The sequence below is a fragment of the Copidosoma floridanum genome, unplaced genomic scaffold, assembly GCF_036245765.1.
Source record: "Copidosoma floridanum isolate Cflo_tuat_1 unplaced genomic scaffold, Cflo_Japanese_pri ptg000028l, whole genome shotgun sequence".
NCBI classification, from domain to species: Eukaryota; Metazoa; Arthropoda; class Insecta; order Hymenoptera; family Encyrtidae; genus Copidosoma; species Copidosoma floridanum.
The window spans coordinates 6,938,771-6,963,402 of record NW_028321905.1 but is presented as its reverse complement, the minus strand read 5'-3'; the positions used below and the strand labels follow the sequence as shown (position 1 = coordinate 6,963,402).

Genomic DNA, 24,632 nt, shown 5'->3' with positions numbered 1-24,632 from the left:
CAGTGGCAGAGCTACAGGAGTCGGAGGAGTTATCACTCTCGATATAAATGTTTACGGTCATTCATTCATCCATTCTTAATTGACAAAGGTCCGCGATTTCATGCACACTAACACTCATACTACTTTATTTAGTGTCTTTTTACTATGTACATATATTTTCACTATTCTTTACTTATTATTTTGTGGACGCAAATTTTTACGTTGGTTTGGCCCATCAGGACCTCCGGGTGGTGGTACTGAGTTGTCACCTAATCCTTCTGAATTGTTTCGGAACGGTCTAGTGGACTTATCCGCTCTGCTTATTTATTTATTTATTTATTTTTTTTTTTTTTTCATGTACTACAATCTAATGTGAAATAGGAACGTGAATCTCGAAGAGGAGCATCGGGGTGATGCGAGACATTGATGCCAGTGAGTCGAAGCGGGTGTTCAAGCACGGACGATGATCAGTCTCCTCCGAGTGGGTAAGCTTAAGTGACATGACGTCTGGCGTCGAGTTGAAACGTGAGTCTCGAAGAGGAGCATCGGCGTCATGCGAAGCACTGATGCTGGTGTGAGGAGTCGGGTGTTTGAGCACGGACGACGATCCATCTTCTCTGTTGATGCGTAGAGTTGCTGCGAAAGTCCTGAAAAGGAGCATCGACGTGGTGCGAAGCACTAATGCCGGTGAGTCGAAGCGGGTGTTCGAGCGTGGACGGCGATCAGTTTTCTCTGTGTGGGCGAGCTTAGATGGTGTTGATTTCCAGCATGTGTCCTGAAGAAGAGCACCGGCATGATGCGAAGTACTGATGCCGGGGTGTCGAGGCAGGTGTTTAAGCGTCGATGGTGGTCAGTCTCCTCAGTTCGAGCGAGTGTGGATGGTGTAACGTCCGACGTGCGGTAGGGGCGTGAGGCCCGCAGAGAAGCATCAGCGTGATGCGAAGAACTGATGCCAGTGTGTTGAAACGGGGTTCGAGCATAGACAGAGATCAATCTCTCCAGTCCTGGCTTGCTGGGGCGGTGTAGCGTCTGACGTGTGGTTGGAGCTTGAATCCCGAAGAGGAGTATCGACGTGATGCGAAGAACTGGTGTTGGTGTGTCGAAGTAGCTGTTCGAGGATGGACGTCGATCAATCTCCTCTGTTCGGGCACACCTAGGTGGTGTGTCGTCCGCGGTGGAGATGGAGCGTAAGGCCCGAAGAGGAGCTTTGGCGTGGTGCGAAGCACAGAGGCCGGTGTGTCGAAGAGTGGTGTTTGAGCGTAGATGGCGATCAGTCCCCTCTGTTTGGACGAGCTAAGATGGTGAGTAGCCTGACGTGGAGTTCCAGCATGAGTACCAAAAAAGAGCATCGGCATAATGTGAAGTACTGATGCCGTGGTGTCAAAGCAGATGTTAAGCGCGGATGGCGATCAGCCTCCTCCGTTAAGGCGAGCATAAATGGTGTCACATCCGACGTGCAGTTGGAGCGAGAGACTCGTAGAGGAGCATCGGTGTGATGCAAAGTACTGATGTTGGTGTGTTAAAGTGGGTGTTCGAGCATCAACGGCGATCAGTTTCCTCTGGGCAAGCTTAGATAGTGTAACATCCGAGGTGGAGTTGGAGCGTGAGGCCGGAAGAGGAGCTTCAGTGTGATACGAAGCACTGATGCTGGTGTGTCGAAGAGTGGTGTTCGTGCGGGGACGACGATCAGTTTCCTCTGAGCGAGCTCGGATGGTGGAGCGTCCGACGTGCAGTTGAAGCAAGAGACTCGTAGAGGAGCTTCGGTGTGATACGAAGCACTGACGCTGGTGTGTCAAAGAGTGGTGTTTGAGCCTGGACAACGATCAGTTTCCTCTATTTGGGCGTGCTTAAGTGGTGCGTCGTTCAAGGTGGTTTTGGAACGTGAGGCCCGTAGAGGAGCATCGGCGTGATGTCGAAGCGGGTGTTCGAGCATCAACGGCGACCTCTATCCGGGCAAGTTTAGGTAGAGGTGGTATAGTTTTGAGTCAGTTCGGCTTGTGGACCGAAGTGTCCGAAGAGTTCATTGACCTGGGCGGATAATGGCCTCTGCCTATTTCTTAAAGGATGACCATGCCCTCTGTCGACTCTCTGCTTCTTGAGTAAAGAAGTTAACTTCCAACCTAAGTTGGGCCCGAGGGACTTCAGTGGCAATGTTACCACCGATTACTACAAAGGCTGATACCCGTTTCCATCTTCCACGGAGGCTCGTTGCAAGATGTAAGAACTTGCTGTGTAACTGGTGCTCACGAGTTTCTAAGTTGGTTGGTCCTTCAGGTCCATATCCTCCCCGTGCTTGATGCTGGGTTTGTAGGTTAGGTGTGTCAAGCGCCACTAGGTGAGTGTTGTTCCTAGAAGAAGTGTTGTTGGTTGCTGATGGGCATGTGTCAGTCAGCAGTGATAATTCACTCTGAGGCTCGCAGATACCTCCCTGCAGCAGCAGAGAATTCCTTAGAGGAGGCCCCACGTCGAGCGCCAAATTGTTAAAAGTGGTCGTTGGGGTTGGACGACTTTGAGTAGGGAAGTACGGTTAGAAGAGATCAGAGTCCCTCTCGAGTGACTCGAGCCGTCCTTTTAAGTCGAACAAAGATGGTGGCACTGCTTCCGAGGTTGTTGGCGTTGTGGCTCCGTTTTACTCCTCGGAGTCTAGCTCTTTGGAGAGGTGCGGCGATTGAGCGGTAATTCGTAGAGACCTCGACGGGTTGGTCACCAGGTTGACCAGCGGGTGTTTGTTGTTTTTTTTTTTTTTTTTTTTTTTTTCTTACTTCATTTATTATATTACAAATTCACAATACTACAAGACACCATCCCTCCTACCATCGCCGGGATCTCTTGGTCTCGCCACGGTGATCTTCTCTAGATCGAGAGGTCTCGGGGTCTTAGAGTGGGAGTAATACTTGGACTACACTCCGGATGAGTGGTTTAGGAGCCTCCACCACCTCTGGGCTTGTAGCAGGAGAGGATGTACTGGGTGGAGGTGGTCGTCGGGGAACAAAGGTGCTTGGCTTCAACGGGGCGGTCCGTACCCTCTGAGTGGGATCACTTCTAGGGTGACCGGTGGAAGGTAGGGTCATACTTTCTAAAAAATCTTCAGAGAATTAGATAGCCACGTCCCGAGTAGCCTTCCTTGGATGGAATTCTATGGAAGTGACAACTGCATATCCCTGGGTGATACAATCGTCTATCTGTTGGCCCGGGGTCAACTGTCTTCACTCCTGAGTTACAAGGGGGAGGTCATGAGCACCTAGAACCAAAGATAGGACTTAGGAAGAGGCTTGAGGGAAAAGAAGGTATAGATAAGTGTCTTGTATTGGTACAGTGATATTTATTGAATATGTACTTTAATCAATTGAGTGGCTTAGGAGGTATGTATTACACGTATTTGCATATTTTGGATCAATATCAATCAGTCGTCACACAGTCCGTCTTATATACTTTACGTCGCTTTCTTACTTGCGATTTTCGCTAAAGACTAGTGGTCGCCACCTGGCAAGCGATAGGTGGTACTATCAAGCACTAAGTTGGAAGTCGGAGCTGCGCGCGATATTTTAAAATTCAAATTTATGTAGAAACGATCTAATTTAAAAAGAATGATTATTTTAAAATACAATAATTAATAGAATAAAACCCTAGACGGTAACATACTACTGTCGTCAAGAATTGTTTATTCTAGTCCTATACTTTGAAAAGTGACCATTGGTTAGCATTTTAATCCAAAAAGTTACTGGTTTAAATTAATTTTTGTTAAAACTACGATTATGGTGCAAATATGCGGACAAAATGTATGCAGTGAAAACTCACTCGTCTTTGTCAATTTTTGGTGTGACTAAGATACAAATTTAATAACCAATAGCTAGAGTATACAATGCTCATACACCCAAGTGGCATATGAGCCTTTTTGTTTACCGGTAAAAGCTTCCATGAGTGAAATTGAGTTGCGGACATGGGTCGGCATGAAAAATTTCACTCTAAATGATCTATTATCTCAATGAAGGGATCAATATATTGGTACAAGATAATATGTCAAGTAAAGTTGACAACATTTAATACAGTTCAACGTTTTTAAAGTTTTGGATTTTATTACAGCACGTGAGTATGAGTATGGAACACGATCGGAGCAAGTTACAGCAGAATTACCCATATACAGTAGATTAACAATGTAAATTGTTTAAGAAGTTAGTGTTAATGCTAGTTATAGTTATAAGGTTCTTAGTGCGTGTACTGTTATAGAACTTTTATGATTTAATAAATATGTAAGAATGTTTGAAAACATGTCTTACGTTATATACATTAAAACCCTAGAAAATGTGAAAATTTTTACATTTTTATAAAATATTAAATAAGAAATGCCCCATGACTTCAACAACACAATACAAAGAAATATTTTACTTTTTTATATAAGCTCCATATGATGTATAATCTATGTATGGTGATGACAATTTTTGTTATAGAATTTAAGATAAAGTACTAGTTATTTAAAAGATTTTTTAAATAAGATCGGAGAACTAATTATGATAAGACATTATTTGTACAGCCTGCCTTACAGAATAAAAAAAAATGTAGAAAGCCAATGTTGCATAGATGATGGTTGACACAACAAATTTTTGTTCATTCTTACATCATAATTAAACACAAGTGTTAAAGAAATTTAAGATATATGTAAAGAAATAAAAAAATTTAATCTTATTAAGGTTTGTTAAACGTTATTGTCAATAAGGCATCTAACATTTCTACAAATTTCGAGACAGAAGAAATAATGAGAAATCTTTTTATACTTTTATGTGCATGTACCACAAGTCTAAGATGTATGCAGAAACAGTAAAAAAATGCAATGTTTTCAAAGAAAAAATATGGTGGACCAGATTTATTTATAACAAAAAATTTAAAAAATTTTAGTTGATTCATTAAAAATCTCTAAAGTTACGAGATCAAATGGTTTTTCTATCACACATACTACACTATTTCACTTAAAATTAATGTTATTTTTAGATATTATCTTTGAAAACAGTATATTTAGTGAAAAATAAGCATACATCTACACTATATAGTTTTCAAAACGTCATCTACCTTATGCACGTTGTTTTGTAACTTTGCATTCTAATACAAAAGTTATTACTCTTTAACAAATAAATGCATTCATTTAACCTGGAATTTCTTCTGATACTATAAAACTTACAAAATTATTAATTAAGTACATGCTGCACAGATCTCATACAGAACAAAGTGCTTTTATTACTTATCAAAAATGTAAGAAAAACCATCTAAATCCTTTTACGAACACAACATTATTTTAAACGCATGGTTACCCCAAATACAAAAGAGACAATAACGCTTCTTGATAGTATGTTATAGTATATAACATATGTATACGACGTATAATGTATAATACAGAGTTGTAGGGGGCTGTGAAGAATTTATAGGAGACTGTCAAGGTTATAAGAAAATAATAGAACCGTCAAATTAGCGTTAAAACCATTTAAATTTTACCTAATATGTAGAGTGACTGTGACAGAGCTGTCGGAGCTTGATGTGGAATACCCTACACAAATAGCTATTTAATGCAGGAATTTGTTAATCCATATAGATATTTCTACATAATACAACTCTTATATACATTTATGTATATGTGCTAGTGACGCTTCGCCCCCTGCACGCTTCGCGTGCCAACCCCCCAAGAGTATTTGAAACTTGAAAATCTAATAGCAATATAAATCAATAATAAAGATTATAAATAAAGCTCTTTTACATATTGACCAAATTTTAGAATCAAAAGATAAATCATGTTAATGCTTTAATTTACCTACACCAATAAAAATGAAGCATAAAAAACAAGACATAAATAAAGAAATACGTTTCACTAAAGAAATGTTTAACTCGATGTGTTAAAGTTCAAATAGTGACCAAAAAAAAATGTTTCATATTATTTGCAGACAAAAAAATCATATTTTTTTTATAGATGGTCCTAGAAGGCACCAAGAAATTTAAACTTATTTATAAATTAAAGTAATTTTATGACAACAATAGTACAATATATTATTTATTAACATTAATACATGTTTTATATATTGTTGTTACCATAATTTAACATGAGCATCAATAGTGATCTTAGCCAAAATAAGGGAGAAAACGATGAAATTTTATCATGTTTTGTAGGAGGGCTATAGACAGCAACTGGAAGAGGTAATGTGGTTCTGTAGAGGGTCATGCAGAGGCTTTAGAGGGCTAATGTTGTATGCCTTACATAAATAAATAAATAAAATAGTTAGATATTTATTAATATACATATTTTTATGGTAAGCATACAAAGTTGTAAGTGTCGCCGTGAGTAAACAAACATCAATTTTTAAAGTAAATGGATATATCAATACAATTAAGAATTGGTAGACGCGTTTTAGGGCTTAGTTAAAGTTGAAGAGAACTCATGATTTTTCAAAGTCTTGCAAGAATATTAATATCTCAAGAAAATTTACACCAATAATATAACAATGCAACTTTATTCAAACATTTTAAAACATATAAAATGAAAAAATATAAAACACTCAAAGGTCCTGTAATTGCCATGGGTTTTATCAAGTATTATTTACGGATCAAGGATATTTTCCAAGAAGCTAGAACTGTTGTGCTTCCATATCAATTATAAAAGTTTTTTGTATCGTTTTTTATATTACAAAATATACAGTACAAAGAAATCTTCAATGAGTATAAAAACTATCATATTTAAGATCTTGTTCCTAACAAACAAAACTGTGCTTCTCTGCATACCAACGAAACATTTGAACTTGAAAATATATCATGTAAGTCATTCAAATAACCTGTAAGAAATTGATTTACAAGACAATGGTAACATGCACCAATTCTCTTTCTATAAACATATGTTGCATTTTATGAATGCTTAGCTAAATAAAGAAAAAATAAATAATTTAAAAATTTAGTGTGAAAACGATAAAGAGACTTATTTTATAAGTAGACTTTGAGGATCAAGAAAAAATTTTGTGGCAGATAGATCCTGGAAGGCGAGATCTTACACTGCTTAGAAGGTGGAGCTTTCAAGGTGAAAGCACTGGAAATAGAGCGTGACCTTACTGTGGGAGATTAGTTATGTTTCCTTGCATTAGCGTACTAAATTACGTAGAGAATATTCCACAACCATGGGATGACTGGCTCTTACACTCATCTTAAACGGACTGCCTGCAGCTGCCCAAGGCATGGATGTCGAACCCGTACTTTCTGACTCACTCTAGCGTGGTGCATGCACGTCTCACAAACGGTACTTACGTGTGAAGCACGTAGCTTAAATCACTTCCGACACATACACGTACACGCACACGTACGGAATACGGAAGCCCGTATAGCTCACCTCTATTTTAGTACGAGTGCTGTCTCTTTTGTTCTCACTCGTAGTATGAATCACGAGTGCTGTTTCATTTCTCCTTGCATAGTATAAGCAAACTGCGAGCACGATGCAGAGGGTATCCAAAATGAATTTGGTAATTAGTTACGTAGAATAGTATACCTCAGTCCAGGCTCAAACTTTTTGTGGCATCTGGATGGGCACAACAATCTTAAACAATTTGGATTTTCCATTCATAGGTGTATTAATGGTTTTTCAAATATGATATTGTGGTTGGAGGTTGTATCAACGAACAACGACCCTAAAGTCATTGCTTTGAATTACTTGTCTGCTGTGAAAAAATTTAATTAACTGTCAACTATGATACGTTCTGATAATGAAACAGAAAATACCTTTGTCGAATCATTTTAAATTAGTTTGCGTTTTTGTTTGAGCCAGGAAGTATTGAATGTAACGTTTAAACTAAACAATTTTAATCGTGACGATAACTGAGGTGGCAGTAATAGTTTTATTACAGGGAAAATTACAAGAAGTAAGGGGATTAAATCTTTTTGGAGAAAAATGTGCCAACATACTCCTGACATCTACGTACAGTTTTTAAAGTTCATGCAAATAAAAAATTTCCTTAAGTGATCGCATCTTTACATTCAATGTTTACATCACTGTTTTGGATCTCCAATAAAACATGATTTTCACTTACCCAAAGAACTGTGGAATAAGCACACTATCAGGAAACAAAATGTCAGAAATAAAATAGGAGGCAAGCCTTTCGTTTTGTTTAATTTGCCAGAAAAAAATAATGCTGTAAATTACTAAAATTCAGTAAACATTGCTACAATAGATAAGCTGATATAAAAATATTTAGTTTCACCACAACTTATAAGTCCATTTCTTCAAGAACTTGTACATATAGTATTGCCTAATCATATGGACCCCACAAATCCCGAAGAGACTTTCTTATTATAGAAAAAAATTTTATTAATTATATATTTCCGTCTTCCTCAATATTAAGTTCATGTACGTAATTTTGTATACAACTATCTTTCAGCATTCCATCAAATTATTTAGTAATTAATTTTATTAAATTCCATTGAAGTTTGCATAGAATAGCCATATGACCGTTTAGGTAAGTATTTGTTTTTCTGATATGAATATCAATCACTGTTCCATCAGTCTTTAGGAAGAATCTGCAAAATGTTTGTGGATTTTTCTAAAAGTATATTGGAATTAGATGTGGTAGTGCTGTTTGATAAGCATATTTGGTATGAAATTATTATCACACTGGATCAGCTCAGACTACTTAGTTACTTGTAGGTACATCCATGTTGGGGAATATGATTAACATGCCTTATACCGGGTCAAATGTACCTGTTTACCTCAGATTTTACTGTCGGTGTTGACATTTCCAAAACAAGGTTCAATAACTTTACACTGTTACTTGTACTTAAAATTTATTTTTCTGTAAGTATACTAAATGATAACATATTGAGTTGTTACAGTTGTGTATGACAAATTATAAATATCAATAGCATTAACATCAGCTTGAGATCGTCATCGTCGTTGTCCAAATCTAAATCTAAAAAAGATTTTTGTAGTGCCCATAAATTGAAGACTTAATTATAAGTCATGGGCCCCTACGTACAGATGATACAGGTGTTATTGAAAGTTTTGGTCCAGTAATTATTATAAAGAAGAAATTTTATGTTTTTATAACTTTTTTTAAATGTTTTTTAATAGATTACTGCATATGCATGTATATACGTACATCTATTGGCTACCATAGTGTAACAACTGGATAAAGATGTTTGACTTTGTTCATGAAAGACAAAAACTGTTTTTACCACATTCAGATTATATTGTCAGTTAATATTTTAGGAATCGAGACATTAATGCTTGGCAAGTGTGCTACTAAAGGACTTTTTCTTACATTGATTTTGTATTTTTCTCTTTTCTATACATAGAGATACAGTGATGATATAATACTGCAAAACTAATTAATCTGCTTCTTTATGTATACTTTTGAATCCTTGATACTGTGATACGTTATTATTGTAAGTTTAAGTGCCTTTATGTTTCTACTTAAATAATACCTGTTCTATCGTAAATATAGGTGGGTTGATTGAAATGGTCAAACCATTAAAAATACAACATGTTTTTACTAAGAAATTTTCCTTCATATTTACTCTCAAATGATGCAACTACAACGAATGCTAGCTAAACACATTTTAAGTAGCTTATTATGATAAATCACAGTTTTGTAGTAAATGCCAGAGCATAATTTACGAATTTAATCTAGAGATACTGATGTACTAGCAATCATGATACTTAACTTATTAATAAATAAAGACATTACAATATAACATTTGTACTTATAAATAGAATTGTCTTTTACATACTGTTTTGAGATCGACATAGTAATTCATAAACATTTAAAGGTCTGTTATTTTTTATCTTGTAGATTCATGTAATATTCTAAATGTAAATCACACCACATTTAAAGTCTTGATTCTCAAGAAACTAATACTATCTTAAAAAATACTTAAGTGATCCACTAGCATTAAATAGAGATTGGACAGCTGAAAAGGTTAAAATTACCATATTATTTTTTGTTCACAATGTAAAACTATTGTACTGTTTATTGTACGACTTACCAATTTATCAGAATCTCCCATAGTCTTCATGACATTAATAATATAACTAACTTTTGGCCTTTTTTCAGGATTATAATGTATTGCTAGACCAATTTTTTTTTCAAATCGTAAAGTACCATATCTAAGTTTGGTTTTACTTTTTTCCATCTTATTTTTTAATAATTTTACCAATCCTAGCATCAGTTCCGAAGATATTAAGTTCCATATTGATTCCTTTGTAAATAATTCTACTAACACACATCCTGAAGACCACACATCTGATTTTAAAGTATCTGTCACATTGTCCAATAATACTTCTGGAGGCATGTATAATGTGGTTCCTTTGCTGCTTTGCATTTTGGCTTGCCCCAATTGTAGAATTTGAGTTGCTGTCCATTTTTTTCACTTTACTATGCCCAAAATCAACCTCACAACGTCTTGTTCATTCACCAAAATATTTTCTATTTTTATATTCTTGTAAATGATGTATGGGGTTCTGTCATGTAAATATCCAATAGCGAAGCACAGTTGCAAGGCTGTAGAACTTCGCTTATCGTCAGTTAGGATATATATATGTATATATATATATATATATTTAACTTTTAGATTCAATAAGATTGCCCTTTAATGTCTCACTTTTAAAGTATTCTGTAATAAGGTAAAAACAAAATATATCAACACCAACAGCCATCAAAGAAATGATATACAGATATCTTACCATGTCTAAAGCTACAGTTTCACGAATCTGATATTTAGTATCAGATGACATTCGTATTTTTTTTTACAGCTACTTAAATATTTGACCAATATCCTATATTAATAATCCCAAAACCTCCTCGCCCAACATGCTTACTGAATATTTTTAAGACTTGCTCTGGTTCAATGACTGGAACAGAAAGCTTTGTATCTTCTAATTTTTTTCTTAAATTAGTCAAACTGCAATCACCTGAAATCTTAGCATTCTCAGGGACTTGATTGACAGATTTATCTATAGTCTTTTTTTGCTGATCATTTTTTTTCATGAGAGGTATTATCTACTGAGTTTGACAGACAGTCAAGATAATATTCAAGGCTTGATGATTTTTTTAGTTGGCATTTTTATTTTCTCATAATCTCTTCAGACAAAAAAAGAGGTTTTCATGTAAAAAGATAAAATTAAAGTGAACCATTTGAATGTTTAAGGACATTTTCAGCAAATCTCAAAAAGTCACAAGATTTTTATTTCGCATCTGTATAACTTGATTATATCGTGTTTTTAAAAAACCCAATATCAATAATAAAATTTTCAAAGTAACTTTTGTTACTCTCTTTTTCCATTTCATTAACTAAAAGTTGTTTGAAATTTTTAAGTTCATAGTTTTTCCCAACTTCTAAGAAAATTTTTTTAACTTCAACAAGGGGATACCTGATCAACATGAATTTATTTATATAATAATACTTACGTTTCCAACCAGAACTAAGTTCCTTTGTTTGCTTAAACCTTTTTTTTTCATGAACTTTCTATTTGAGAAGATTACTGATTATTTATCAAAGCAGCGATAACTCTTTTTAAAGTTGTTCCAGTCACAGCTATGTTTTCTGAAAATAAATTACACCACATTTGACTTAATATTGCAGAACATGTTTATATACCTGTGTTATATGTTTGGTAGCACTAACTCTTAGTTAATGAGTAAAAAACATCGTACTCTTCTACATCTTTTTCTATAAAAATGAACTCAAAATCCACCGGAAGACCTACACTTTTGCCACCTTTTTTATAAGATAGACTTGTCGAATTGGGAGAGTACGTTTGCAACTTTTGCATGGGCAATAACCCGTTATCCTAAGCATATTTTTACTGTACTATTAGAATCGGCAAATTTTAAGAACATTTTGCAGTTAACACGTGGTATAGCAAAAAAAAAAATTTGCTACTTTTGAATCTGTAAGAAAATAATCACCACTAGTATAGGCTAGGACTGTGTTGAAAAAAAAAAGACTAGAAATAGCACTCGTACAACGAGTGAAGAGAAGAGAAACTGCGCTCGTTTTACGAGTAGAGAGAAAAAAGGCAGTACTTGTACTACGATAGAGGTGAGCCATACGGGCTTCCGTACACACAGCAAAGAGTGTCTGATCTCATACATGTCTTCTAAGTTAATGGACAGAAGAAGGCCAATCAAATGGAAGTCAAGAGAAAAAAACAACTATAGTAGTATGAGATTTGTATGTGACTTTTTACTACAAAATCAAACTATTTTATTTTTGAACATAAAAATGTTTTTTCTTCCTACATTTTTAATGGTTGATTGTTTTTCATTATTTGGGTTCTTGAATTTTAAAAGCAATAAATAAAGTTAACCGTAGAAAAACAATGATCTTTTTATAATGATATCGTAGTTTGTTAAAATTTAGGCCCTAAAACTCATTAATTCACAAAGAAAAAGCTATAACCATTAAAAATTGTTTTCTTTATGATATAAGCGGTAAACATCAACTGTTACTCGTATTTAACGTGACTTGATTTTTGTTTTATTTTTTGTCTAGTTATTAATTTTGCTCTAGCCTTATATTTTAATAATTTATTCATGCAAAGTCTTATTCCAATTTACAAACAATGAACTATACTCAAGTTTCCTATTAACAAGCAATAGCATATACTCTTACATTTGATATATGTGGTTGTAAGCTTTCGTGTACATAAGAGTTTTTCTGTATGTAATTGAGAGTTTTAATAGGAGTATTTATACTTAAATGGTTATTTGTGTGATTACTACCATTATATTTTGTGTAATTAAGACTGTAAGACACGTGCTCGATTCCTTAAATTAAACTAAAACTTTGTTGTTTAAGATGAAAGGTCATTGAATGTCAGATGTTAAAATTACCTTGTTACAGTCATTAAAATATTACATGATTTTACTGTTCCATGGATAATTTTAATGGACAAAAAAGCTATTCATTTATGTACGTAACGCATCTTATTTTTAAATATTTAAGTTTTTAAATTTTTCATTAAAATAAGTGTAATGTATTATGGATATAGTATTGCTAACCATTAAGGTTTTACACGCATGCTTGACCACTGGAAGTCCTTGCCTTAAATTGCCTCCTAAAATGATTGATTTATTACTAGAGAGCCAGTCATTATTACTTAAGTCTTTTAATACTTTGTCGAACATTCCTAAGGCTCTTTTTGGAAAAATAAAAACTTCATCTTACGTACCTACTTCTATTTCACGTAACTTTCTACATCAAAATTTATATTCTAAATGAGAACTTCCCATGTTTGTATTATCTAATGGTCATCGAAATTATTAATGACTTATTTCTTCTTAGGGTTATGGAATTGAAACTTGTCAAGCCAAAGCAATATAATTAACTTTTTTTCCATTTACAAAAAATAATAAATAAACAATTTGCACTAAAATGTTTTTTTCAATAAACTTCTGGACCATGAATAAAATATAGTTTTGTCATGCTTTCAATCATGTAAGAGTAAGAACTACATGGATTACTATTAATCTTGATGTTAAGTTCTTAAGAACGTTTTTCCTAATTTATATCTGTCTTATTTTTTTAATTCTTTTACAAATAATTCATATAGTTGGTTTCAATCGCTAGTGATTTTTGGCTTTTGATTTGAAAATTAAATTTAATAGTCGTGAGACATTATTTTCTGTACTCCTTCTAAGATCTTTATTACTTAGTTTTTAAATGTTTTTTCACAAATACTTAAAAAAATTATTTTTTGATATTGAAAACCAAGCAAACAACTTTTTTAAATTGCTCTAGCAGTATAGCGATACATGCTTTTTTGAAAATATTATAAGTTTAGGAGTTATGTTCATCCTAATCTCGAGAAATAGCAGGATCTTAAAAAAATGCTGCTTTACTTGAGCAATTTAAAGCTAGTTTTAGTGTGGGTTGCAGCAGGGTAAGGAGAAGTGAGAGGCAAGTAGATAGACTAGGCCGATACGAGCACTCGCCGAATCTAGCACACATTCCCCTCCCTGCCCACGTGCACGACCGTTCGCGGACAGCTGCGACTCTGCACGAAGTGATAGGGGTTGTGCCCAGCTTCCTTCTCTCTGATTTGCCTGTAGAAGAGCGTGTTGCTTTGTATGTATGGATGAGAGCCCCAATCACACGCTTATATCTGCATATCTGTGAGGTATGACAAATAAGTGTTACCTTTCCAAGGTAATACGTGTACACATCTACATGTTCATCTACATACATAGATTAATACTTACGTGAGATGCGTGTATATATATATTTTTATAAAGACTTTAAATTTAAAATGTATAATGAGTAGGTAATAGGGTAGGACTAGAGTTAGAGATGTAGCACTGTACCTTTAGATCGAGTGGTCCTTGGTTTCAATTTGACTATGTATAGATTTTTTTTATGGGTGGACTGTTTATGCACAGCAGAAATAGAGTCAGCAAAATAACATCAGTAAGAATTATCTTGCTTGTGTATCGACAGGTCCTTGGTTCGAATTTGACTACCGGCCTATGTATAATTTGTTTTATTGGTGGACTGTTTACGCACAGCAGAAATATAATCTGCAAATAGCAGTAACAGCAGTAAAATCATCAGTAGGAGTTATCTTGTATTATTACCTTTCTACGTATAACTAAGAGATCCAACGATACACTTACCTGTAGGGTACATCAGCAGCCAGAACTATGTTTTAGAATGAAGTTCTTTATGTCGCGTACTCGGGGGGCTGGAATTTTAAAACCGAAAGATTTTTTAAAACGGAAGTGGTTCACCCGAAGTCTCTTCCTCTCAAGTTTCCCCCCTTACCCCGTCCCCCTCACCTACTGTTCTTTACACACTTCCCCTCCCCCCACTATATATGTATATCTGCCAACCGTGCCGTGTTACTTTTCTGCACACCTTTGCCCACCATTCCCCCTCACACTCCCAAGCAATTAATTTTTAAACAAATTTTAATTTTATTTTCTCACAATAATTTTTCTTTAACTTAGAAATTTTTTCTTTTACAATTCTTTAAAAAAAAAAAAACACTCCACTTCAGAGATTTTAACCCTTGACCTCCTGCATATGAGTCCAGTACCTTACCCACTCTGCTACGAGCGCTGCCGACTATAGAAACTCGGTTTCTTGTACTTGTCGTAAGGTACGTAACTATAATAAACTATTTTTATATGCATTTACTGATAATACACTCAATTCATGATAAATTGTGTATTTGTTTTCTAAATAATACATCTAAAAAAAAAAAAAAAAAAAAAAAAAAAAAAAGAAAAAAAAAATGAAAAAAAAAGAAAGTAATGAGCTTAAATATAAAAAAAAAAAAATTAATGAAAAAAAAAGAAATATAAACAAATCAAATGTTATATTAAAAAATAATAAAATAAAATATGAAAAAAACGAGAAACAACAAAAACAAAAAAAGGGAAAAAAAGTTATAAGATTAACTAGAAAAATAAACAAAGAAATAAAATAAAGGAAATACAAAAGAATAAAAATAAATAGAAAAATAAAAAAATGAAGTAAAGGAAATACAAAAGAATGAAAAAAAAAGTAATGAAATTACTTAGTATTACTGGTGGTATAGGGTCAGCATTCGACAACGTTGCCTTTGATACCGCTGATTTTTTTACCGGTGACCACGTGAGGTTAATTATGGGCGGCAGTTCAGGAGGTGGTGGTTACTACGTGAGGTCAATTATGGGTTGCAGTTCAGGAGGTGGCGGTGATGTCTGACGTCTAGCGATTTCATGCTCATCGAACTCCTTCGTAAATAAAGGAGAAGGACTTATAGGTGTTATCGGTGGAAAGGGTCCATCGAATAATAACGGTGATATTGGGTGAGCAGCCAATCTCTGCAAAAACAAATCATCGTCATTGCGGTCATCACTTTGCAAATATTTAACTAGTTCACCCAGCTCTTCTTCAACTGGCAGCAATGGAAAGAGGCAATCAGCGATGAGTGGCCCTGCATCCTGAGAGTTATGTGGTTCTAGCAGCAATAGATGGTTAACGACGACTTGTCCTGCATCCTGAGAGTTGGTGATTGGTGCAGACTGAAACAACTGCTTGCAGACCTTGCCGCTAACAAGAGCCTTCGCTAGACATAAATTATCATTATTTTAAATACTTACTACTCCTTTCTTTTCTATATTTTTCATAATATCAACGGAGGCACTGAAACCTTGAGGCACTTGTACGTATGTTACCTCAACAATTATAATTTGCAAAACATCAAAAATTCTCTTACACTGTTCAATCCTTTCAAATAGTTTTAGAAAATCTTTTGCTATGAGTATGTAAAGAGGTCTATTATATAAACCTATAGCACCGTCTGTCAATCTGTTTGATTATTAAGATACTTCTACCGAATAATTATGTTGGGAATAACAGTCTTTAATCATATCTACAAATTCCCTCATCACGGAAGCTAATCAACCATTTATTTTACCCAGCGTTACTAAATTTTCATTCGGGGGTAACATCTTAAGCGTAATCAGATGCCCTGTTAATCTAAACGCCTTAATATATTTTTCTACATCGCTTATTACATAAATCAATTCTCTACCTTTTGGTCCACGATCCTCTGGAATAACTTTTTCTACGTGTACGTTCATAACACCACCACCTTTTTGCACAAGATCACAAGCACAGTTACACCCACAATTAATTTTTCTACTCACTTCACTTGTTTCCGGTGTCGTATATATTTATTTACTGCTGCTGTTGTTGATCCTAAGAATGTTATTGTTGCTGTTATTGTTGCTGTTTTTGTTGCTGCTGTTGTTGCTGAGATTGTTGTTGATGCTACTGCTGTTGTTGAGGCTGTTGTTGTTCTATTTCTTTTTGTGGACCACTTGGTTCCGAATCAGTCACCTGTGTCAAAATAAAAAAGTTTTTTTTTTCTATATTCACAATGAACTACACTTATAATGATTTATTAAATGAGAAAATTTATTTACCTTTATCTGCTCTAAGATAACAAATTTTTTTTGCATTTCCGATAGACCAGCCATTAATTCGTCATTGTTCTCGCTATTTCTTTTCCTATTTCCAATGACCTGTGTGGAAGTCATTGGACTTAGCATCTGTGACGGCGAGGAAAAAAAATTGTTTTCCTTGGCTATCGTATTCACTGAAATTAGTAACAATAAAATTATATAAAAAATAACGTAAAAATTATTTCGATTTGAAGTGATAAAATTACTTACTTATTCTTTCGTAGTGGTCGAACAATGGCTTTAAACTGCCATTGTTCCATGAGTTGAGTGGTAAACATTCGGCTACCACAACCAAAGCAATATCACTATATTTTATACAAATATCATACAATAAACTTATCTCTCTGTTAGAAACAAGTCCTCGGAATAAACTTCACAGCACCTCTTTAAACTCTTGCACTGGTGCATTCGATCGCACCTTAGTAATATAAGCCACCGGGTATTCCAACTTAATCACGTCATGAAGCGCGAATCCATATATAACACACTACAATACTACTGCCCGCAATTTTTCAATCACCGAATCCATGATGAAGACGCGCACTACTTCTTTTCAACGGTTAAGAGAATATTGTTTTGGCTACGAGTGCTCGATAGAAACTGACTCTTCCTTTTGGTCTTAAGTTTCTTATCAACTCTGTATCTTCTCTTCTTAAACCCTACTCTAGAGAAAAATGCATGGAGTGGGGAGTATGAAAATCACATAAACAGTGAGTAAAGCCAGTTCCTTGATTTTAGTACATTTTTTTAAAAAGCTCGTAAAAATTTAACTTTGACTTGAACGAAAGCCACGCACTAGTATTTCCCAAAGCTCTGCATTTTCTCCTGTTTCACCATACCCGTGAGAAAAACGCTAAGATGGGAGTATATGAAAATCACATAAACAATAAGTAAAGCCAGTCTCTTGATATTCGTACAGTTTTTAATGATTTTTCGAGAGCTCGTAAAAATTTGATTTTGACACGAAAGAAAGCCACGCACTAGTATTTTCCAAAGCTCTGCATCTTCTCTTGTTTTACCATACACGTGAGAAAAACGCTAAGATGGGAGTATATGAAAATCACGTAAAGAATGAGTAAAGCCAGTCCCTTTCTATTCGTACAGCTTTTAATGAATTTTCGAGAGCTCGTCAAAATTTGACTTTGACTCGAAAGAAACCTAGCAGGCACTTGTTTTATAGAGTAATGTCTCACTTTTTATAACTTTAAAGTAAAAACTAATATGTGATTACTATTGATACAATTGGAGGGCTTTTTGTCTGTTTAGGTATACGTTGTAGCTCTCATATGGTTTCTGTACGTAATGGCAACATTCTACGAGTTTATGACTTTAGGTCCCAACAACTGACACTTTCCATGCATTCATTCCCTTAAAGAAAAACGCTAGATAGTAAAAAACGATAGAAGGAGGAAGAGAGAGAGAGAGAGGGAGGGAGAGAGGCGAAGGATAGAGCGTGAGATCTGATAAACAGTCAGTCCCATTTTTTCCGTTATTCGATCCTACTTCAGTAGTGTGTCAGCAGCCGAGCAACCGATACGTTGACACAACTCCCTAGCAATTGTAAATAACGTATTTTATCATCACAAGTGTTTAGCGCTAAAGTGGTGACTAGTACAAGAAAATTTTTATAATGTTTGAAAATGGCTATAGCGGGTGTTGTTTCGAGACGTAAAAGGGATGCATTTCTTAAAAATAAGAACTTCTACAAGTCCCATAAAGATGAAAACACCGATCCCACATCTTATTCTAGCTTAAATGTATTAACTACTACATATGCTGTAAGTAAATCTTGCACAAAAGGATCTCCGTTGGATTATACTATGATTTTGACAAACAAGTGTGCGAACCTTTGATTCTTTCATCAAGGAATAAAATCACGAAAGGGTTAGATCTTAGTTCAAAAATGTGGAGTGAAATGCAAAATCATTTTCTAAGCCACTACGGTAGATTCCACCAATAAACAAGGGGCAACCACTGAGGCAGGCCCCATTTATCAACAAGGTTTGATTAGAAAATAATCTTTTCCTTGTAGATAAATAAGGTATCAGAAGTTCTTGTATGACTTAATGACGTGTATAATAAGCAACGCTTGTGATACAAATGTATCACGATATTTATAGGCTTATATATAGATTTTTTCTCCATGTTGTAGCACTATACGTCTAGCTCCTATAAACGGCACTACTTTAAGTACTCAGCATTGAGACAAAGAGGGGGAAGAGATGGGAGGTCACCCATTACTGGGTGTAAGGAGCATTGTGTGATAAAAAAACACATGTAAAAATTCACAGGGGGACTCACCAAAAAAAGTCGCACTGGCTGGAAATCGAACTGTGGTCTGCCACGTGCCGACACACGACCTACCTGACTGTGCCACCGAGCGCTCTTGCTTGTATATAGATAAAGAAACTGTTTCAGTCACTATCCATGTACTTTAGATAGATTGAACACACAATACCATGTGTTCCATCAGATGTTGGATTTTTTCTGTTCTAATCATTTCTATAAAGGCTATTCTTTGGTCTGTGAGTTAAAAAGTTAATAAAAGGATGGACGTTGCTTGTTTCATCAGCAATAGTCGACTTTTAATATGTGGCAGAGCTTATAATGTGAAGAATAAAAAAACTGACTTTATTTGTATCCATTACTATAAAAAGATCGTCAACTTTCTATGCATAAAATATTATACCAGTCGTAAGATTTTTCGAAAATAACGATGCTTATTGTTTTGAGGCTATTTTAATAAAAATAAGACTACAAACACTGCTCATAGACAATTATTACATTCGCGGTCAAATTTGCTGTTAAACTTATATCACGTTAAAATAACTAAAAAAGTCGCTTTATTGATAAACTTTATACTTTATGCAACTCAAAAAAATGACTATAGATATCCTCTGCAATAAAATCCATTATTAAATTAGAAAAAAAGATACAACATCAAATAAAACTTTTTTAAAATCTTCTGGAATGATTAATCTTCTCAAAAAATCATTGAATTCAAAAAATTCCTTTGAAAACATCAAATACTTTTTCCAACAAGTCTTTTAAAACCCGGAATGCCATTTGTCAAACGTCTGCAAAGGTAAACTTATCAAAAAGAACAACTTATCTAGCACAATATCCCTGTCTATGTACTTTGATCATGGCATAAGCAGGAGTACTTCTGTCATTGCTGTATTTAAATAAAATAAATTTATTAATTATATTTCGCCCCTTGAATTCTACTACCTATTACTAAATCTTTTCCTTTCATTCTTCAAATCTTAAAGAAGGTCAGAATTCGGAATTTTTGTAACATAACTTAATAAATTAAATTTTTTTAACGGTACTCAGAAATCTGGATTTTTATTTATAATTTTGCTGCTTAAACTGTGTAAAAAAATGAATCTAACTTCGTCACGATTTTCGTTAGGAGACCATGAAGTAAAAAAAAAATTTAAACGATGTTTACGTGTTAAGAACTAAGTCTTTGTTAATATTATATTAAAAATTAGAGGCTTATATGAAATTAAGAATTTGGGTTGCAAAATCTAGTCAAGTGATGTCAATTAAGTTTTTTGAATAAAATCTGTAGTTGGTGTTGATATCCAACCATAGAGTACGACATTTTTTTCGGACTTTGCTAGTGACAAAAAATATTTGCAACTCCTTTTGCCACCTAGTCTGCTCTCAGTGAAATTTAAAATGTAAAAAACTATTACCTCATTTCATAAAATTATGTACAGAACCATGTTCTAAACTAGGTATCAGTTGTTTTTCAGGTATTTTTCAAACTTTCCTGCAACAGTGTGATGTAGTTATGAATTTCTTTGATTTCTACGTTCAAAGTTTTTTGAGAGTTTGTTTGTATTACTTTTTGTAATTATTAAGATTGTTGTAAAAAAGTAGTTAACTACTACCAAACTATCTATAGTAACAAACTAAATGTATGTGTAGGACATTTCAATATCAGCAAAAGTTTTATCCAAAGATGCATCATTGAAACATTTATTACAAGAAAAAAAGAAACTTTAAAGATTCTATTAAACTAATATTCATAAGTATGTTAAGATCTATTAAAAATCGTATAAAACTATTATTTCAATTGTTTAAAAATCTTCGTTCTAGATCATGTAGACTCACAAAACGAATAGGTATATAAACGGCCCGATACTAATCAACATCTATCATTAAATTCTAAATAAACTTAAGGTCAGAACAGCTGCTCCATGTGGGGTGCGTCTATATCTGCAACACATGCCTAAGTCAGTTCTCCAACCCGAGTCAAAAAGTTTAAAAATAGGCTACACTTATGATAGTCCATAAAATTAGTAACAAAAAAATCCTTATTATCATCTTGCTCCTAAGAGTATAAAAACTAAGAATCAAAACAGTCTGCGTCATAGTAGTATAACTTTTTATTTACTTACTTAATATACACACTGTGAAGTTTCCTTGATCTTAGTCGACCTCGTCAGGCCACTATTAAAATAATAAGTGCCTATTATTAACAAAAAATTAAAAAACAAGGCACATGGGTCTAACAATAAAGGTTTTTAGAAACTTATTACGCGAAAAGTATGCTAACCCCACCATTTATAACTAAAACGGTGATGTTACATGGAACGCATTATAAATATTCTTCTACCACCAAGAAAAATGGAAAACGCATAAGATAAGAATCCACCATGAAATACAATGTTATAACAGCAAATGGAGAACGAAAATTGTTGCAGATATAGTTAATCTAGTGTAAGTGCTGAGAGTGTAAGAAAAGAAGATGCATTTAGCCGTTGTCATGGTAAATAAACTAGTAAGTAGGTTTGTTTGTAAGAAAGAACAGAAAAATTAAGAAAAGGAATGAGGCAGGGTTACAAATGGTCAAAGGGGAGCAAAAATACTTGTAAGGTTATTCGTTCAAGCCGATGCAAAGGCTGCACTCTATGCAGCAGATATTTAACAACAATTCTTGGAATTAACAGAAGCCTTATAGCATACGGCTACTTGTAATAGGTAGCCTAAAGAGAGAATGACGGTATCCTCCTATAATCTCTTTCGATGAACCTGCTAATCACAAGCAGCTACATGAATATGTGTATCCTGTAAGCCATTTGTGAACATCCAAAATTTTTGTCAAATATCTACAGCAGACGACACGTTTACTGCATTGGATTGGAGCAAATAAAGTTGTCAATAAGAACATCGTTACTAAGAAATACAGATCTTAAATAAAGGCAACGATCAATAAGTATCTATGCGAATTTACTATAGAGAACTTCAAGTATTAATGTTTAAATGAATAGTGGAAGTTATTCCACAAAAGTCTGTCTTATAGTTAAAGTCATTGGTGTATGCATAGGGTTAACGAAGCTTAAATTAATTTTTCCATAAACATTATTACCCAATAAAAAAAATGTTAAGTAGTCAAAGAATTTGCTACAAAAGTCATTAGATTTCTAATCTAAAACTTTACTTCTTTTATAACTAAGCTTATGTGCATTGCAATGACCATGCCTTGCTAAGACAAACATCTTACAGTTCTCAAGTATGTGTCTTTCATGCTCTTTCATTCTTATCTTTACATACCACGTATACTGCCGAGTCTATTCCACAACGCAGACGCACTCTTCGTCATAAATAATTTCTGAAGTCAGATGTCAGGAAAGTCTATCCTTACGTTACTTGATAGGCGATGTAATATAATTATTGGAATTTTATTTAAAATCTTGTTTTTCTACTTCTCAAGAAGGATGTATTTGTTTTTAAAGGAATATTTGTTAGAAAAATCATAGTTAATGAAAGTACAAGTTAAAAAATTTAAAATCCTGTAAGCGTCAATAATATAAGCAGCGTTCGTTTATTTTTGAAATAATTTTTACTGTTTAAGTAAATACTTTTTGTCTTAGCCTGGCACTTACACGACTTTTAATGGCTTAATCGTTGTTATACTTATTGAAAGCTACCTGCATACAACAAGTATCTTTTTTTAAGTTATGATTTTCTTACTTTTAACTTTATAACCCTAACGGTACTTTTGCTTTCTTTGCACTATTTTTGACCCTAGATTACTTCTCTTTTCTATCTCTTGTACAAACCTGCTAGCTAGCTCATGTACCATGACAGCTGTTGACCGTACCTTTTTTTACAACGCTCATGGTATTTACATTATTTTCATTGTATTTATTCTAATTCTTTTTTTGTTTTGACGAGAGACAAATATTTATAATCAATTAAATGTAACATTACTGTTTCAGTTATAAATTATGTGGGTAGCGTACTTCAAACATTGTAAATTTCTTACGTACCTGTACTGATTGATGACTGTGTTTTGTTTAGAAGTCTTACGTTAATAATTGACAATAATTTTTACAGTGGTCTAATAAGGTCAACTCTAATCAACGAGACATCCTAATTGATACAATAAAGATGCTCTAACAATAAGATGCACACTGTATTTAGATCTTTCATAACACAAAATTTCAGTTTAAATAATTATTAAGCAAGAAAGTAAAAGAGATCGGACCACATCTGTCAACATTTCTAGGAAGCACGACGTATATTATGATTAAAAAGCGCTATTTATTATGATAATTCAGTGATGCAATTTTTTATCATACGAAGGTATGTTAAACCTTTTTTCTAACTATAAACTGAGAAGACATAAATGAAAAAATTTTCATTCGTCACGAAACAAATTTGAGTTTTGTTTATGCCTGAACATTAAATAATATGTTGTTATGACTTAATGTGTTTAATGCAACAAAAAGATCGAGATAAGCAATAACTATATCATTGGCAATGCTACATACCACTTTGAGTAAAAGACGGCACGTGCCTACTTTAGTGTAGGGTGTATGTCTCAGTGTATCATTTAATTCTTACTAAATAATTAAAAATAAGCCAAATTTCACCTGAAATCTAACTCTGATGAAAGAATGATTTGCACGAAAATTTTTTATTCACTTAAGATTGTTACACATAAGCGTACATGTATACATATAAATATCTTGGTACAACATTACGATGTAGTTGGTTGTCACATAATTCAAGTATCTCGATGTACTGTACCTTAACCGTCTGATTATATCTTAATATCGATACTAAGTTACTAATGTAAATAGTATCATATTCAACATTAGTTACAAACGTAAATAAGAAATTATCTTATGTAGCACATATCCTGGTAATACAGATACTTTAAGGTTTTGACGTTCATTAATTTCAATACAAAAGAACAATAAGACCACATATAGGGTGACCATTACTATTAAAAAAAAAAACTCTTATTCGTTTTAATATATTATTACTAAGAAATTTATGTATTTTTGTTTACAATAAAACTAAATAAGAATGTATCTTTATCCAACGTAATTATTACTTTACATTTTCAGAATTCATGGAGGTAATGACTGGTGGAGATGATTAACAAGAAGCATTGTTAACGAAATATTTTGTTTGGGTGCAATATAATGCTGTCATTACTTTTCTATAGTTTATAAGTATAGCATCTTGAACAAATTTATTACCTGTATTATTTTAAATAATAAAAATTTTTTTCCAATATTTCAAATGGTTTCATAAAAATACTACTATATTAACAGTTCTTATAAAAATATTATTTTTGAAATTCAAGTTATTAACTATTTTGTATTGATAATTTCAAAAGTCTTAAGGAAGTTAACATTTTTTAATTTTCCCTAGTAA

At 33.8% G+C, this 24,632-nt stretch overlaps 1 protein-coding gene across 1 annotated transcript in view; it reads left to right on the top strand.

Moving 5' to 3' along the window:
* The window catches only part of LOC106643507 (troponin C-like), a 314,737-nt gene extending 290,349 nt beyond the window's left edge, over positions 1-24,388 (top strand). The window contains exon 4 of the mRNA XM_089595805.1: positions 24,320-24,388. Coding sequence (XP_089451931.1) covers positions 24,320-24,354 — 35 coding nt within the window. The 3' untranslated portion in view covers positions 24,355-24,388. The remainder of the gene's footprint in view (positions 1-24,319) is intronic.
* The last annotated feature ends 244 nt before the right edge of the window (positions 24,389-24,632 follow it).